Source organism: Mobula birostris, chromosome 6 (assembly GCF_030028105.1).
Source record: "Mobula birostris isolate sMobBir1 chromosome 6, sMobBir1.hap1, whole genome shotgun sequence".
In the NCBI taxonomy this organism is placed as follows: Eukaryota; Metazoa; Chordata; class Chondrichthyes; order Myliobatiformes; family Myliobatidae; genus Mobula; species Mobula birostris.
Genome location: NC_092375.1, coordinates 119,176,581 through 119,191,365, shown reverse-complemented (window position 1 = coordinate 119,191,365; position 14,785 = coordinate 119,176,581). Strand labels below are relative to the sequence as shown.

The following is a 14,785-nucleotide window of genomic DNA, read 5'->3' as shown; positions in this document are numbered from 1 at the left end:
ATTAAATATCAATTGTTTATTTATAATAGCTTTAAATACTTCTGAATGGTAAAATAATTTAAAAACATGTCAAAATCCCAACAGCTTGGATAGCTGACTTCCAGAAGAGTTGAAGGTAAGACTTCTCCCCACTATCACTGAAGACTTAACACTGGTCCCTAGAATAGTTCAGGCCTGTAAGATAGTAAAAGGAAGCAGAATATACAACCAATGTATTTGAAGAAATTTTAATTTGCTTCTATTGGCAAGTTGCTTTCCCTCAATTAAGTCATACATTTTGAGATAAAATCAACTTAGCACATAATGTAGAGTAGAAAGGATATCCATATCCTGCAGTTATTCAGTTTTCAGTAAATATGGTACTATATACTTCCCACATCATGCCAGAGATTTAAAACTTAACATCAGCAATGTTGAATCAAAGTTAAACAATATATTTATAGAATGCAATATATTTATTATGCAAACAACAGACTAAACCAGAGCAATCAATACAAAAATAGCACATGTTAAGAATAGTTTTTCCTCACTGGCCAGTTCTCAATACCAGTTTTAGGATTGCTACAATCACAAAGTAATGTATTTTATGTTGGTAATTGAGTGACGTGTTTTTTTTATTACATTTTCCACATCTTGTATAGGTATTATTTTTGAAATGTACGTTCATGTGTCTTGGTTTTCAACAATCAACAACTGTCATACTTCATACAATCACTTGCCTTATTGAGGAACTGATCTTCAAAGATTATAAAGCTATAATAAATGATGGCAAAAATACTTAAATATACGAAACAAAACTGTACACACCGCTGTTCTAATTTGTCATTATGTTTCAGATAAACACACCAAACAAAGGTTTTAAACTGATTTAATGTGCAGCATTGTCAGAACTGTTATAATATGGCTACTCAAAGTCACTCAAAGCTTTGAGAACTCATGGCATCTGTGGCTAGCAGACACCGCAATACAGAAAGAGAAGTATTTCGCTACATTCCTCTTAAGACATTAGTTAGCAGAGGAGCACTACTAATGGGTTAAGTGAATCTCTCCATTGGCAGTACATTCCACATCCAAAATAGAAATATGCAACATGCAAAAGGGAAGATTGTATCACATCCAATAGCTTATATTCATACCATGTCTGATTTATACTTCAAACGCAGGGAACTTCGCCTTTATGGGCTGCAGCATGTCAGCAAGGAAGTAAATAGTTCCTGCTATTCCTTAAATTAAATTAACAAAATGATTAGTTCTGTTTAGCAATTGATAATCAGAAAAATAAACTGCATAGTTTTTGTAACACCCAAGACATGGATATATCAAAATTACTTGTAAAAGACATTAATTTCTCAATTCCTTTTAAAATACATTGCTGCCATTTAACTCCATGCTTTCTCTTAACCTTGACACTAAACAGAACATAAAGATAGGGCAAACTAACAGAAAGGCAAAAGTATGTTGACTTATAGAAGGCAGAAGGAATTAGTTTAGTTAAGCCTTTAATTACTAGTTTAATCAGTTCCACTTAGCACTGTGGGCTGAAGGGCCTGTTCCTGTGCTGTACTACAAGAAGATCTGAGAACAAAAGCAGAGCTGTTTCACTCCAATTACATACAGTCCTGGTGAGTGTGCTTCTGGAATACAGCTGTACAGGTCTGGTCAGGCTACCCAAGGAAAGCTATACTTGTGATAAAAGGATACAGTGAAGATTTCATCAGCTTAATTCCTGGGTTGAGTGAGGTGACTGCAGATTAAACATCCTAAAACTGCATTCTTCTAAAACTTCTGCTAATGCCCTACTTTCCCCATCCGTTATTTATTTATTTATATACACACATTCTTTTTCTCTCTCTCCTTTTTCTCCCTCTGTCCCTCTCACTATACCCCTTGCCCATCCTCTGGGCTTCCCCTCTCCACTTTTTCTTTCTCCCTGGGCCTCCTGTCCCATGATCCTCTCATATCCCTTTTGCTAATCAACTGTCCAGCTCTTGGCTCCATCCCTCCCCCTCCTGTCTTCTCCTATCATTTCGGATCTCCCCCTCCCACTTTCAAATCTCTTACTATCTCTTCTTTCAGCTAGTCCTGACGAAGGGTCTCGGCCCGAAACGCCAACTGTACCTCTTCCTAAAGATGCTGCCTGGCCTGCTGCATTCACCAGCAACTTTCATGTGTGTTGTGAGAGATATCATCTTTTCCTTTGTAAGGAAAAGAAGCAGGCCAAGATCACATTTCGAAAATCACCGCTATTGCCACTGCTTCAGCACAGGTTCTCATTAATTGCACATAGCTAGTGAATGGTACAAAGTAATCATTATATGTTGGCACCAGAAAGCTGGCACAGTGTCTATGTTACCTTGGGTGGATGAAGGTAAACCATACATTCCTGTTCTTCTTGCCATGCGAGAACTATCTTACTTAATCTTCATTGTAAAAAATTGCCACTGATCTACCGTTTCACTGATATGGTAATGATAACTTGGTTTATTATTGCCCCATGTAATGTGAAAAATTGTGTTGCATATCATCCATACAGATTATTTAATTACAATACTGCATTGAGATTGTTCAAGGCAAAACAATAACAGAATGTAGAATAACAGTGTCATAGAATTTAGATTTTGAAAAGTGGAACAATTCTGATAGAAGTAGTGAGTAGACCTGCACAATAGCTTATAATGAGTTGCCATGCACTGGCACCATCAGAGGCAGCACTCAGCAGCCAGTCTATCCTTCCAAATGTAACCATCACCAAGATCTCCCTTGTTCCATTCACTCCCAAATAAAGTACAATTACAGTAACTTTTGCTTCAGATAATTACTTTAATTTCATATCAGAGATATGATTCAAGCTCAAAGTAATCTATTATCAAAGTACATACATGTCAAGGTACAGCATACTACCATGAAATTCATTTTCTTGCAGGCACTCACAGTAGAAAAGGGAAATACAATGAAAAACAACACACAAAGAGAAGAGAGGCAAACAGCCACTGTGCAAATAAAAAAATTAGTAAATAAAAAATTCTAAGAACATGAGTTGTAGGGTCCTTAAAAGTGAATCCATAGGTTGTGGTGAATGAAGTACTGACCACGGCAGATTTAAAATATGGAAGCAAATGTCGAACTCGAATATAGTCAAGGACAGTGGAAGCAGACAAATCAATTGTCTTTGTTCCTGCCATGTGCTTAGAGATGGAGGCTGCCATTTTGTGGAACTGTTTTACATTCTCCATTTTGTGAGATAAAGTTGCCTGGCTTTTAGTGTTTTAAAGTATACACAATGTTGCTTTGGGTAATCTGCTAGACTAAAGGTAATTTCCAAATAAGAAGTTATTTGTGAGGTGTTCTTTGATACAATATAACATGCAGGTTTGTGAATATTGGGGTCTGTGCCTGCCTGGGGTGATTCAAACTGGTTACTGAAGAGAACAAAGAGCCATGAATTACCAGTTGCCATTTCTGGATCAGACCCAATACACAGCTATTAAAGGTCAATCAAGTGACATACAGCTAATGACACTGAAAGGCAATGTTTGTATTGATAAGGAATGAATATAAAAGCAAAAATCAGTGATAACTTTTCCTACAGAATCACCATTGCGAGGAAGAACCCCTATGCCAGGGGCTGGGAGAAGACGGGGTCAATTGTCTGGCCATCGGAGATCCCCTATTTTGGTGTGGAAAATTGGGATAGTGGACTGAGTGAGTATTGGTAGAGCAATAGCAAAATTCATGTTTTAAGTTGTCAGCCCTGGGTCAACATTGTTGTTGTTTGTGCAGAGACAATAAAGTGTGAGCTTTGATTAATTATGAGTTGCATCATTAGTTTCCTAACCTAGTTCTATTGATGAATGGTCAACATCTTATTCACACTGGTTCAAGAGCCTGATGTTTGAATGGTAATAACTGTTGCTGAACCTAGTGGTGTGGGACCCAAGGCTCCTGTACTTCCTGTCCAATAGTACTAGTGAGAAGAGAGCATAGCCTGGATGATGGGGGTCCTTGTTGATGGATGCTGCTTTCTTGTGGCAGTGCTCTTTCTAGATATTCTCAGTGGTGGGGAAAGTTTTGCCTGTGATGGATTGGGCTGTGTCCACCACTTTTTGTAGATTTTCTGTTCTTGGACATTGGTGTTTCCACACCAGGCCATGATGTAACCTGACGCTCTCCACTGTGGGGTTTGTCAAAGTTTTAGATGTCATGCCGTTCCATATCATCAGTTAGTTAATCATAAGCAAAATGCTATCTGCATGCGAACTCCTCACTGCCTTTGCTATCTACCTTGCAATGCCTGCCGCACTTAGCTATTGTTTCCAGACAGATTGCAAGAGCAGTGAGATTGTCGGTATGCATTCACAAATCAATCAAGGTGACATGGCAATTTGGGCATAATGATCCCTACTGTTTCCTCTAAAAGGTCAGAAGCTGAATGTTTACCTCTTTTCCTTGAGCTTCTTCAAACAAGGAAGTTATATGGAACCTTAAACTAGAACAGTGTACAATTCAGTTCTCTGCATTATTGGAAGGACATTACAGAGGGTCCAAAAAAATTTAAGAGAATGGTTCCTGAGATAAGGAACTGACAGGTCTAAGGGCAGATTACCACAAGCTGTGTGTAATTTCTCTAAGGAAACAAAAAGGAAGAGTAAGGAGTGATCTCATAGACACATACAAAATAACAGGGTTCTGCTCCGAGTGAAACTCTGACCCAAGAAAAAACTTCCATACTGGAATCTGAATTTATTACTTGCAGTTATGAAGAAAAATTATAAGATGATGGAGAAAGGGCTGAACAAAACAGGAAAAGCAAATTCTAGATAGAAAGAGATTCTAATCCCTTATTACCTTCAAAGAGGGAGAAAGGAGAGTCCGGTGTCCGACAGCCATGTTTCCCATAATCAAGGCACCATTCTGCAAACTTAAAACCAAATATCTTCAGTTAGAGGAAATCTGTTAAACATGAAACAAAGATACATAATAATGTGACAGTGGAAAAGTGTGTATGGAACCGGAGGAGAAAGCAGATGTACTTAATGAATACTTTGCTTCAGTATTCACTACAGAAAAGGATCTTGGCGACTGTAGAGATGACTTGCAGTGCACTGAAAAGCTTGAGCATGTAGATATTAAGGAAAAGGATGTGCTGGAGCTTTTGGAAAGCATCAAGTTGGATAAGTCTCTGCGACCGGACAAGATGTACCCCAGGCTACTGTGGAGGCGAGGGAGGAGATTGCTGAGCCTCTGGCGATGATCTTGGCATCATCAATGGGGATGGGAGAGGTTCCGGAGGACTAGAGGGTTGTGGATGTTGTTCTCTTATTCAAGAAACGGAGTAGAGATAGCCCAGGAGATTATAGACCAGTGAGTCTTACTTCAGTGGTTGGTAAGTTGATGGAGAAGATACTGAGAGGCAGGATTTATGAACATTTGGAGAGGCATAATATGATTAGAAATAGTCAGCATGGCTTTGTCAAAGGCAGGTTGTGCCTTACAAGCCTGATCGAATTTTTTGAGGATGTGACTAAACACATTGAGGAAGGTAGAGCAGTAGATGTAGTGTATATGGATTTCAGCAAGGCATTTGATAAGGTACCCCATGCAAGGCTTATTGAGAAAGTAAGGAGGCATGGGATCCAAGGAAACATTGCCTTGTGGATCTAGGACTGGCTCGCCTACAAAAGGCAAAGAGCGGTTGGAGACAGGTCATATTCTGCATGGAGGTCGGTGACCAGTGGTGTGCCTCAGGGATCTGTTCTGGACCCCTACTCTTCATGATTTTTATAAATGACCTGGATGAGGAATTGGAGGGATGGGTTAGTAAATGTGCTGATGACACAAAGGTTGGGGGTGTTGTGGATAGTGTACAGGGCTGTCAGAGGTTACAGTGGGACATCGACAGCATGGGCTGAAAAGTGGCAGATGGAGTACAACCCAGAGAAGTGTGAAGTGGTTCATTTTGATAGATCAAATATAATGGCAGAATATAGTATTAATGGTAAGACTCTTGGCAGTGTGGAGGATCAGAGGGATCTTGGGGTCTGAGTCCATAGGACACTCAAAGCTGCTGTGTAGGTTGACTCTGTGGTTAAGAAGGCATATGGTGTATTGGGCTTCATCAGTCATAGGATTGAGTTTAGGAGCCGAGAGGTAATGTTGCAGCTATATAGGACCCTGATCAGACTCCATTTGGAGTATTGAGCTCAGTTCTGGTCGCCTCACTACAGGAAGGATGTGGAAACCATAGAAAGGGTGCCGAAGAGATTTACGAGGATGTTGACTGGATTGGGGAGCATGCCTTATGAGAATAGGTTGAGTGAACTCGGCCTTTTCTCCTTGGAGCGACGGAGGATGAGATGTGACCTGATAGAGGTGTATAAGATGATGAGGGGCAATGATTGTGTGGATAGCCAAAGGCTTTTTCCCGGGGCTGAAATGGCTAGCATGAGAAGGCACCGTTTTAAGGTGCTTGGAAGGAGGTACAGAGGAGATTTTTTTTTATATGCAGAGAGTGGTGAGTGTGTGGAATGGGCTGCCAGCAACAGTGGTGGAGGTGGATATGATAGGGTCTTCTAAGAGACTCCTGGAAATGTATTTGGAGCTCAGAAAAAATAGAAGACTGTGGGTAACCCTAGGTAATTTCTAAGGTAAGGACTTGTTCGGCACAGCTTTGTGGGCCGAAGGGCCTGTATGGTGCTGTAGGTTTTTCTATGTTTTTGTATTAAATTTTCTGTTAACGTCCTATAATGCTGGTGATCACTTTGCCTAGTACCCTCTGAGCAAATACTGGAATAGAGTGGCAATTTGCACATTGTGCAGGTGTGCAGCAGTATGCTGCATCAAATCACTTTCACCAACGTTACTCACATCTCATAGGTGATGAAGTACTTTAGTAAAGGTGTGCAGATATAAAATAACTTTCTATGCTCAACGAAAAGCAGAACAAGCTTCCATTTGTTAACTGCAATCCCAGAATATCATAGGCAAATTATCTTCCCAACTTACATTTCCTCACAATAAACAGTGCTCAGTGCCAGAACAACATGTGACTGATCCCCAGCACTGCCACCAGGAAGCTAACAAAATAGTAAAATATTTTGCTTTCCTGTTCTTTTTCCTCCATTCCCAACAGATCAATTCTCACAGCTTCCAGCCAACATAAAGCAGACCAAAGTGTGCCAACCATAAATATGTTAAAGTGCCAAGTGAGTAACAAGTTGACGTATTTCTATTTAAGCATTTTCTTTGATAAATGGTTTACTTTTACTTACTTAGCGATCAGCACAGTAACAGGCCCTTCCAGCCCAACAAATCTGTGCCGCCGAATTACACCCATGTGGCTAATTAACCTTTGGAATGTGGGAGGAAACTGGAGCACCCAGAGGAAACCTACGCAGTCACAGGAAGAACTCTAAGACAGCAGTGAGCAGTGTTCCTTACAGATAGCAGTGAGAATTGAACCCAAGCTGCTGGTGCTGTAAAGCAATGCACTAATCACTATGCTACCATGCTGCCACAATAACGTGTTGGTAATACCTTCCCACAAATAGACACTACTACATACCTTGCAGGCTCTGTACAAATACTTCTTATCTTGAGTAAGATTGAACATGGCTAGAAATCCATAAGCATTCCCTGCAGGCCCGTGGCATAGTCCATATCCTTTCTTTAACAGTCCTCTCTGCCAAATTACTTCAGTGCAATCAAAAGCGTCTTTCAGGTATTTTTCATCCTTGAACGTCTATTGCCAAATTAAAGAACAGATTAAATAAAAGCAAAGTCACAGAAAACCTGGACACATTACAAAAGTATGTCATGAAATCTGGTTATTTAATTCAATTCATAACTGACAATGTTCAGAATCAAAATCTGGTTTATTATCAACTTATGTGGTGTGAAATTGTAATTTTACAGCAGCAGTATAGTATAAAGACAGAAAATACTAGAAATTACAAAAATAAATAAAGGTTGCAAAAAGATTAATCGCTCCTCTATCTCTTCCCCGATGGCAGTAATGCAAAGAGCTGGTGAGGGTCCTTAATGATAGAAGCCATCTTCTTGAGACATCACCTCTTGAAGATGTCCTCGACGGCGGGAGGATTGAGTCTGCGATGGAACTGGCTGAGTCTACCATCCTTTGCACTCTCTCATGATCCTGTGCCTAGGAGGCTTCATCCTAGTGTGTGATGCAACTATTTAGAATGCACTCAACTATATGGCTCTAGTAATTTGCAAGTCTTTGGTGACATAGCAAATCTCCTCAAACTCATAATGAAGTAGAGCTGCCGGTCTGCCTTCTATGTGACTACATCAATGTGTTGGGCCTAGGATAGATTCTCCAAGATGCTGATGCCCAGGCCCTTGAAGCTACTCACTCTTTCCACTGCAGACCCATAGATGAGTGTGCATGTTCTCCTGACTTCCCCTGGTCCACAATCAATTCCTTGGTCATGTTGATGTTGAGTGCAAGGTTGTTTTTACAACACCTCAACCAGCCGATCTATCTCACTCCTGTACACCTCCTTGTCACCATCTGAGATTTTGCCAACAAATGGAATGCCATCTGGGAATTAATAGATAGCATTTGAGCTCTGCTTTCCGACACAGTCATGAGTGCAGACAGCATAGAGGAGTGGGCTAAGCACGCATCTTTGATTTTTAGGAATGAACGTGTCATTGCTGGATCTGAAATATGGCTGCTCGATTGATAGTTACTAGGGGATGATGGCATTGAATGGCGAGCTGTAATCAATATTAACAGTAGCTTGATGTATGTTTTGTTGTTGTCTAGGCACTCCAAGGAGAGTGGAGAGCTATGGAGATTGCATCCGTTGCAGGCCTGTTGCAGCAGTAGGCAAATAGTAGCCGGTCCAGATCCTCCCTCAGGCACAAGATAATACTAGCCAGAAGCAAATCTCTCAAAGTAACCCATTACAGTATATGTGAGAGCTATCGGCAGACAATCCTTTAGGTAGCTCACCCTGCTCTTCTTGGGCAGCAGTATGATTGCTGCCCTTTTGAAGAAGCAATAATATTCAAGAAATGTTTCGTCCTTCCACAATTCCCTTCTCCCTTAACTGGCCAACATTTTTTTTAAATACATATTTAAAGATATGGTTAAACTGGAATGAGTGCAGAAAAGATGTGAGGTTATAGGCAGGACTTGAGGATTGAACTGTAGGGAGAAGTTAGCCAGGCTGGGCCTTTACTCCTTAGAATGAAGGCTGAAGGGGCAGAGATAAGGTGCATGTTAACAGTCTTTACCCTAAGGTAGGGGAGTTCAAAACTAGGGGGGCATAGATTTAGGGAGAAAGGGGAAAGATTTAAAAGGGACTTGAGGGGCAAGTTTTTCAGGCAGAAGGTAATAACTTTTCCTTCCTGTTTATCAAGGATATGTACTTAACCCACTACTCTATTCTTGCTACACTCATGAAGGTGTGGCTAGGCTCAGATCAAACAACATCTACAAATTCGTCGATGACACCACTGTTGTTGGCAGAATCTCAAATGGCAACAAGGTGGTGCATAGGAGAGAAATAGTTTGGCCGGTTAAGTCCTCTCACAACCGCAGCCTTGTGCTCAACATCAGTAAGATCAAGGAACTGATTGTGGATTTCAGGAAGGGGAAGTTGGGAGAACACACACCAGTCCTCACTGAGGGGTCAGCAGTGAGAAGGATGAGCAGTTTCAAGTCCACGTCTCTGAGGATCTATCCTCGGCACATATTCATGCAATCACGAAGACACACTAGCAGCTATACTTTATCAGGAATTTGAAGAGATTTGGTATGTCATCAAAGACTCTGGCAAATATCTATGGACGTATAGTGAGAGCATTCTGACCAGTTGCATCACTGCCTAGTATGGAGGCTCCAATGTGCACGGTTGAAAGAAGCTGCAGAGAATTGTGGACACGGTCAGCTCAAACACAGGCAAAACTCTCTATGCAATTGAGAACATCCTGGTGATGCCTCAAGAAAGCAGCATTCATCATTATAAACCCTCACCAACTTCGATGTGTCCTCTCTTCATTACTACCATCAGGGAGGCGGTACAGGACCTGAGGACCAACACTCTGTTTTAGGAATAGATTCTTCCCTGCTGCCATCAGATTTCTAAATGGTCCATGCACACTGCCCCACTATTCCTCTTTTGCACTATTTATTTGTTGGAATTTACAGTATATTTTATGTCTTGCACTGTACCATTGCCACATAATGCACTTCACATATGTCAGCGATAATAAACCTGATTCCGATGAATATTTAGAACAAGCTGAAAAAGGAAGTGGTTGAAGCAGGTAGAATAGTATCATTTAAGAAAGTACTTTGCTAGGTACATGAAGGGGCAGAGCATAGAGAGATATGGGCAAACTGCAGGAATTTGGAACTAGCAGAGAGGGTACAGTGGTTGGCATGGATCCAATGGGCCAAAGGGCTTGTAGTTCTGCTACATTGCTCTGTGACTCTACCTACTATTCACTTCAACCATTTATCCATTCATCATCTAAAGAGGTTTTCTCTGAAATCACCACAGGATTTCTAAGTGACCATTTCTAACTGACAGCCTCCAGTTCTGTTCTCCTCTGAGGTGGAAGCATTCCCATACCCATTCTGTCAAAAACTTTCACTAGTTAGTCTGTCCACTTCTCATCAGTCCTTCTGAGTTACTTACACCTTTTTCTAATGAATGGTTCTGCAATAAAGAACATAGAATAGTACAGTACAGTACAGGAACAGGCCCTTCGATCAATGACATTGTGAAAAACTAATTAAACTAGTCATTAAATGCCTAACTAAACTAATCCCTTCTGTCCACACAATATGCTATTCTCTCCATTCTCTGCACATTCATGTGCCTATCTAAGGAGCTATACTTTACTAGGAGTTTGAAGAGATTTGGCATGTCAACAAATACACACAAAAACTTCTATAGTTGTACCATGGAGAGCATTCTGACAGGCTGCATCACTGTCTGGTATGGAGGGGCTACTGCACAGGACCAAAAGAAGCTGCAGAAGGTTGTAAATCTAGTCAGCTCCATCTTGGGTACTAGCCTACTAAGTACCCAGGACATCTATAGGGAGCAGCATCTCAGAAAGGCAGTGTCCATTATTAAGGATCTCCAGCACCCAGGGCATGCCCTTTTCTCACTGTTACCATCAGGTAGGAGGTACAGAAGCCTGAAGGCACACACTCAGCGATTCAGGAACAGCTTCTTCCCCTCTGCCATCCGATTCCTAAATGGACATTGAATCTTTGGACACTACCTCACATTTTTTTTAAAAATATAAGTATTTTGGTTTTTGCACTTTTTAAAATCTATTCAATATACGTAATTGATTTACTTGTTTATTTATTATTATTTATTTTATTCATTTATTTTTTCTCTGCTAGATTATGTATTACATTGAACTGCTGCTGCTAAGTTAACAAATTTCACATCACATACTGGTGATAATAAACCTGATTCTGATTTTGATCTTAACTGCTTCTATCATACTTGTTTCCACACCATCCCTGGCAATGTATTCCAGGCAAGCTGTTTAAAAAAAACTTGTTCTGCACACTTCCTTTTAATTTACTCCCTCTGACCTTAAGTACATGCCCTATGCATTCCAGCCCTGGGAAAAATATACCAGTTAGCAACTCTATAAAGGCTCCTCATAATCTTATGGAAGTTTATAAGATCAGGTCTCCTCTCAGCCTCTCCAGCTTCAGAAAAAACAATGCAAGTTGGTCTAATATCTCATGGCATAAGCCCTCTAATCTAATCAGCTTCCTGGTACAACTCTGCTGCACATTTAAAAGCCACCACATCTTTCCTATAATAGGGAACCAGTATTGAATGGAGTATGGCGGATGCAGCTTAATCAGAATGATGTGAAGCTGCAACATATCCTTCCAACTCTTGACCGTAATGCCTCAACTAATAAAGGCGAGTATGTCGTATGCCTTCTTTACCACCCTACCAACTGTAACACATCTCTGCTATCTTGTTCTGAGAGTCCTTTAGGGTAACCAATGATTTTAACCTCTCTGGATGTGATTACTTGATACAACTCATTCTTATATTTTAAAAGCACTTATCCTGTTACCCAGCTCATCATCAAAAGACATCCACCTGCTTAATATACGTGCAAAATAGTGATTTGATAAGTATGCCACTTTCCTTGGCAAAGGTGGCATTTTCCTGTTTATTTCTTAAAAGTCTTGCTCACATTCCATCCTCCCTTGTTTACTGATCTTTCTGTCAGCCTCACATTGCAGTCACTGGCCTCAGGAAGCTTGAGCACTTCTGTCACTTTCACTTGTCCATTTAAAATTTCCTAATGTGTTACCAAATGTACAGCAATTATGGACTAGAAAAAACTAATTGGCCCATCCAGCCTGACTCACACAACTGTAGAGTTTTTTGTAAACAATCTTTACACTCCCTGTTTTACTTTGGAGGCTCCAAACAGGAAATGGTACAATATCTCACTAAAGTTGCTAATATCCAGGAGCAAGACACTCAGTGTTAAAAACAGTTTATTTAAATTATTGGACTACACTGCCTCCTGCTAGCTGGATGCCGTATTTTCATGAATAAGTTGAGCTGGTTGGATAGCACTGGACAGATGGATAGTTAGTAGCACGTTATTCTCTCCTGTCTTGCTCCCATTACAGTTTTTAAAGAGATGATAACTGATGGTTTATACTGAGGATAAGGCAATGTTTGAAATTTTTTTACTCTTCACTCTACCTTTGGTGCAGCTTGCAGCTCCAACCAAGAAGTTAATTAACTGACACAAATCCATGGCTCTGATTAGGCCACACTAAAGGCTTGCGAGGCAGAAATAAAAACAGTGCAGAGAAACACTGTTCATTCATTTTCCTTCCTTCTTTGTGGGAAAGTACTATATTTCCATTCTATCCACATCCACAACAACACCAGCAATTCAGCAACTCACGCTAGCTATGAATCTATAGCTCACTGATCTGAGTGACATTAACTGTAATATGGTGAAAAACTTCAACTCCATAAATCTGTATACAAAACAACAGGCTTATAGAGCACATAACATTTACAGTGATGAAATGGACATATGATATTTATTTCTACAGCACATGAGACTGTTCTCATTATATCCAACTCTGCATAATTTTAATTCCTTTATTCTTCATGTAATTATTTAGCGTCTCTTAAAGCTATGCTTGCTAATGGGAACACATCTTATTTACTGGAAACCTGAGATCCTCTCGGAAGAAAGGGATCCTTTCACCTTGGCTGTCACAATGTAGCTCATTAAAAAAGGTTGTCAGTTATCATAAAACAAAGCAAAAATAATGAGATTCTAACTGAAAAATAAATTTAAAAGGAAAATTTAGCAAATCAAAATGAATGGCAGATCATTTCTGTTGAGCTTTAGTATTTGATGCTTGTAGTTATGAGGTTATACAATAATGATGTTTAATATGGCTTTTCCCCAATCCAAGCTCCAATCAGTATATTTTTGAGAATTACTGATGATTATGTTACAATCTAATTTAGTTAAAACTATAGTTGACAAAGCAATCAATGGGTAGAATCCAAAGTTTTGCTACAAACACAAGTTTACTTAAAGTTATATTTACCTCAAATGTAACCAACAAATTAATATAAACATAAACATTTTCTTTAACTTTTGAAATAATCCTGCTAAAATGATAAAAAATATAAATAACATAAAGTCACGATTTAAAATTGTTTGTATTTCCAATTAGATTGTTTTCAAAAGAGTACAAAGAATAAGCTGGATGGCCCCTCGAATCTATTTTACTGTACGATTATGGCTTACCTTCAAATCATAATTTCTGTACTATCCCCACTTGCCTTCACCTTTGTAGTCCAAACATAGAATGATCTTAATCACGAAAGATTATTTTAGATTTTAAAACAGAACATTATTGTCAATGTTGTAGTTAAGGACAAATACTTTTACCTATTCTGCAAAGAACGTTAAATATAATCAACAATGCAGATTTTATTCATACTTGTAGCCACAGAATACCTTATAGGCTTGTATGAGCATATAAATGACTCCGGGTGACCCATGGCACCAGTGAACTAGATTATCTCTGGATTCACCAATACATGGAGGATAATTTCCAGATGAAAATTTCAGTTGACATACATAATCCACACTGGGCTTCACCAGATTTAGGAGTGTATCTTGTTCGACCCCCAACTCTGGCTAAAGAGAAGGAAAAAAAGAGAACAATAGGAATGAGAGTTTTCCTCTTAAAGTAGCAATCAGTGTTTGAAATAGTCATTCTTTACTTCTGAGACTGTATGCATAATTTTGGATAAATTGCTACATCATTACCTGTCAGATAAGTGAACAGTTCACAGCTCAGATTCAGAATGGGGAGATGTGATAAGCAGGAGGAATGCAGCTGCAATTTAGTAACTACTTACGGGAGGACACATCAGCAACAGACACTGCTTTCTTTCATTTACATTAATACAATCATTGAGAGGCAGTCAAATTTGTAAATAAAAATTAGTTGTGAGGAGGCAATGTAGAATCTTGAAAAGGGATTTAGAAAAGTAGATTATAAAACAGAACATTAGCTAATGAAAATTAATATATCCGGTATGAACTTATGTGCACGTGAATAATTAGAGTTTAGAACAGCACAGGAACAGACCCACAATGTCTGTCTGTATTTTAGAAACATAGACACAGAAAATCCACAGCACATTACAAGCCCTTCGGCCCACAATGTTGTGCCAACCAAGTAACCTACTCTAGAAACTGCCGAGTC

At 39.6% G+C, this 14,785-nt stretch overlaps 1 protein-coding gene across 1 annotated transcript in view; it reads right to left on the bottom strand.

Annotated features, from left to right (window-relative positions):
• Positions 1–213: 213 nt before the first annotated feature.
• Positions 214–14,785, bottom strand: part of lancl1 (LanC antibiotic synthetase component C-like 1 (bacterial)) — a 91,738-nt gene continuing 77,166 nt past the window's right edge. The window contains exons 6-9 of the mRNA XM_072261157.1: positions 14,029–14,211; positions 7,562–7,738; positions 4,846–4,918; positions 214–1,223 (exon numbers count right to left, since the gene is read on the bottom strand). Coding sequence (XP_072117258.1) covers positions 1,147–1,223; positions 4,846–4,918; positions 7,562–7,738; positions 14,029–14,211 — 510 coding nt within the window. The 3' untranslated portion in view covers positions 214–1,146. The remainder of the gene's footprint in view (positions 1,224–4,845; positions 4,919–7,561; positions 7,739–14,028; positions 14,212–14,785) is intronic.